Source organism: Acyrthosiphon pisum, unplaced genomic scaffold (assembly GCF_005508785.2).
Source record: "Acyrthosiphon pisum isolate AL4f unplaced genomic scaffold, pea_aphid_22Mar2018_4r6ur Scaffold_21491;HRSCAF=24106, whole genome shotgun sequence".
Taxonomy (NCBI): Eukaryota; Metazoa; Arthropoda; class Insecta; order Hemiptera; family Aphididae; genus Acyrthosiphon; species Acyrthosiphon pisum.
The window spans coordinates 53,878-56,288 of NW_021770964.1; the positions used below are offsets into that span (position 1 = coordinate 53,878).

Here is a 2,411-nt window from a genome sequence, read left to right on the forward strand (position 1 = left end):
ATTTACTAACAAAAGTTCACATTTATACTAATACCAAAATAAATACAGATAAACCTAAGCCACTTTTTACTTTTTTACATAATATGTTTACAAATTTTGAATAGACCTTAATTGGTAGAGGTAGTATTGTACAAGAAAATTAAAATAAAAGTGTTTGTGTGTTAACAACCTGTACAGTTTTGTTTGGAAGAGTTGAGTTTCTGTTCACTATTTTTAACTTTACTATGTGTGAACTCCTCAGTTCAATATATTTTGAGATAAATATTTAATGATGGCGATGATAGGAATTCTATTTTTGGCCTGTTAAGAAGGATCTACAATATTGCCTATTTTTTGATGTTGTATCAAATAACTTTAAACTTATGCAAAATTAATTTATTGTGGAAAACATTAAAAATAATATTAGTAATTAATCTTATGTTGATTAACTAAATTATGTATGTTTTGAACTGAAACAACTTCAGTATAATATTATGTAAAGTGAATACTTATTTTGTATTATGTTATAAATCGTTCATATAACGAATATAATATTATGTAAATGTAACCAAAAAAATTATTATATTAATTAGATATTTTATGATACCTGTGATATTGATAAAATTTTCAATTTTTTATATAGATCTGTCTATCTGCAATTTGCCTGCGATACACCTGCGATTCACTTGCGATTTACCTGCGATTAAAACTTTGAACATAGTTCATACCAAAAACCCAGCTCGTGCTTTCGCACTTTATTGTTAAAACGTTTTTGTTGTTTTGTTTTTACTTATTAATTTCGTTTTAAATTTCTTACCTACTATAACATAACTACTCTTTTTTTTTTTTTTTTGTATTTTTGGTGTTCTGATTCTAGTTATATATTAATAATAATGGACAACGAGGAAGTATTTGCTCTCCCAGATCATTTGGTTGACCATGACTACTTCCTGCCAGTCGTATATGAAGATGATCATATACTGCGTGAAGAAGAAGTAGAGGAATTGGTAGAAGAAGAAGAAGTAGACGAAGAAGAGGAAGAGGAAGAGGAACCAATTGTCAGAGTGTCGGAAACATACAGATTGATTCCTGGGGTTCATAAACGATCGAAGATATATGTTGATAACTTGGGATTCAAGTATTACAAACGAGAAACTCGTGGACAACGCGTGTATGTTTAATAGTTTATCCAATATAATTACCTACCTATTTGGGTAATGATAATAAAATTATGGCTAATCATAAATAATGTTTTTATATTTTATAGGTATTTAGCAGTGTTCGGAACGTTCACTAAAAAAATGAACTCGTTCACGTTCACGTTCAGTCCTTAAAAAAGGAACTCCTTCACGTTCACGTTCGTGTTTTTTTCGAACGAACGCGTTCACGTTCACGTTCTTTCAAAAAATGAACGCGTTCATTGGGTCGTTCATTTATTTTTATGAATCATTTACCTGCTGTAAAGGCTCAGTTAAACAGAGGGTGACTTTTTGTCCGGCAATCAAAAAATGAATACGGACTTTTTGTACCCGGACTTTTCGTCCACCATGGTTTATGGGTACGCGGACTGCGGCGGGCAAGCGGTCTTTGTATTATTTTATAGTGTCCGCGCGGGCAGCTCACTTTCTGTTTGACCGAGCCTTTAATATAAAAGCCTATAAACATATACAACTCAAGCCAAAAATAAAAATACTATTTAGACTTATATAATATTTAAGTCTAAATAGTATTTTATACTATAATTAATTAATATATTTTATAAATATATTTATTAAAGGGTAAATAAATTGAACGTTTTAAAAATCGATCAAGTTCGTTAAAAATATAAACGTCGTTCACGTTCACGTTCTATTTTAATAAAGCGAGTGACGTTCACGTATCGTTCACTAAAAATGAACGTGAACGCGTGAACATGCGTTCATGAACGACGTTCTTTCCAAACACTGGTATTTAGTATGCGAACGGCAGAAGCAACGGAACCAGTACTGCCCTGCCACTGCAACTGTTAGTGCAAATTTGAACGACAACAGAATTCGTCTAGGGTACTACCACGACCATCAGCCCAGAGTGATCGATCTGAATGTGCCGTTTTTGAGGGAAACCATAGGTGAAAGAGGAATTGATCCAGCAGTTACAACCTCATTTATGAGAACTTGTACAACAACGAAATTATCAAGTGAGTCGTATTCAAACTTATCTATATATACTAAATTATTATTTACTACTTGTTAGTAATAAGGTTAGTATTAGGTAGTTTCAGTTAACTATAGGTACCTACTACCCATAATTAATAATAAACAATGCAAAATTATTTATTAACTGATTTTTTGGTTTTGTTAGCCATCCAGAAGCAGCTCTCAACTACACATTTATTCAGCTCAAGAACGAGTGAAAAAGATGAGACGTCGAAGATTCCCGGCGCAACCCCTTGA

At 32.1% G+C, this 2,411-nt stretch overlaps 1 protein-coding gene across 1 annotated transcript; it reads left to right on the plus strand.

Moving 5' to 3' along the window:
• Nucleotides 1–669: 669 nt before the first annotated feature.
• On the plus strand, nucleotides 670–2,411 carry LOC115034905. Its single transcript, XM_029492426.1, has 3 exons — nucleotides 670–1,150; nucleotides 1,926–2,155; nucleotides 2,320–2,411. Exons 1-3 carry the CDS (start codon nucleotides 873–875, stop codon nucleotides 2,409–2,411), a joined length of 600 nt encoding a protein of 199 aa, XP_029348286.1. The 5' UTR covers nucleotides 670–872.

Excerpts from the sequence above, each read along its gene's own strand:
- LOC115034905 (XM_029492426.1), top strand. The coding sequence starts at position 873 with ATGGACAACGAGGAAGTATTTGCTCTCCCAGATCATTTGGTTGACCAT. Across the intron at positions 1,151-1,925 it reads GAAACTCGTGGACAACGCGT|GTATTTAGTATGCGAACGGC; the intron begins GTATGTTTAATA and ends TTCCAAACACTG. Across the intron at positions 2,156-2,319 it reads TACAACAACGAAATTATCAA|CCATCCAGAAGCAGCTCTCA; the intron begins GTGAGTCGTATT and ends TGGTTTTGTTAG.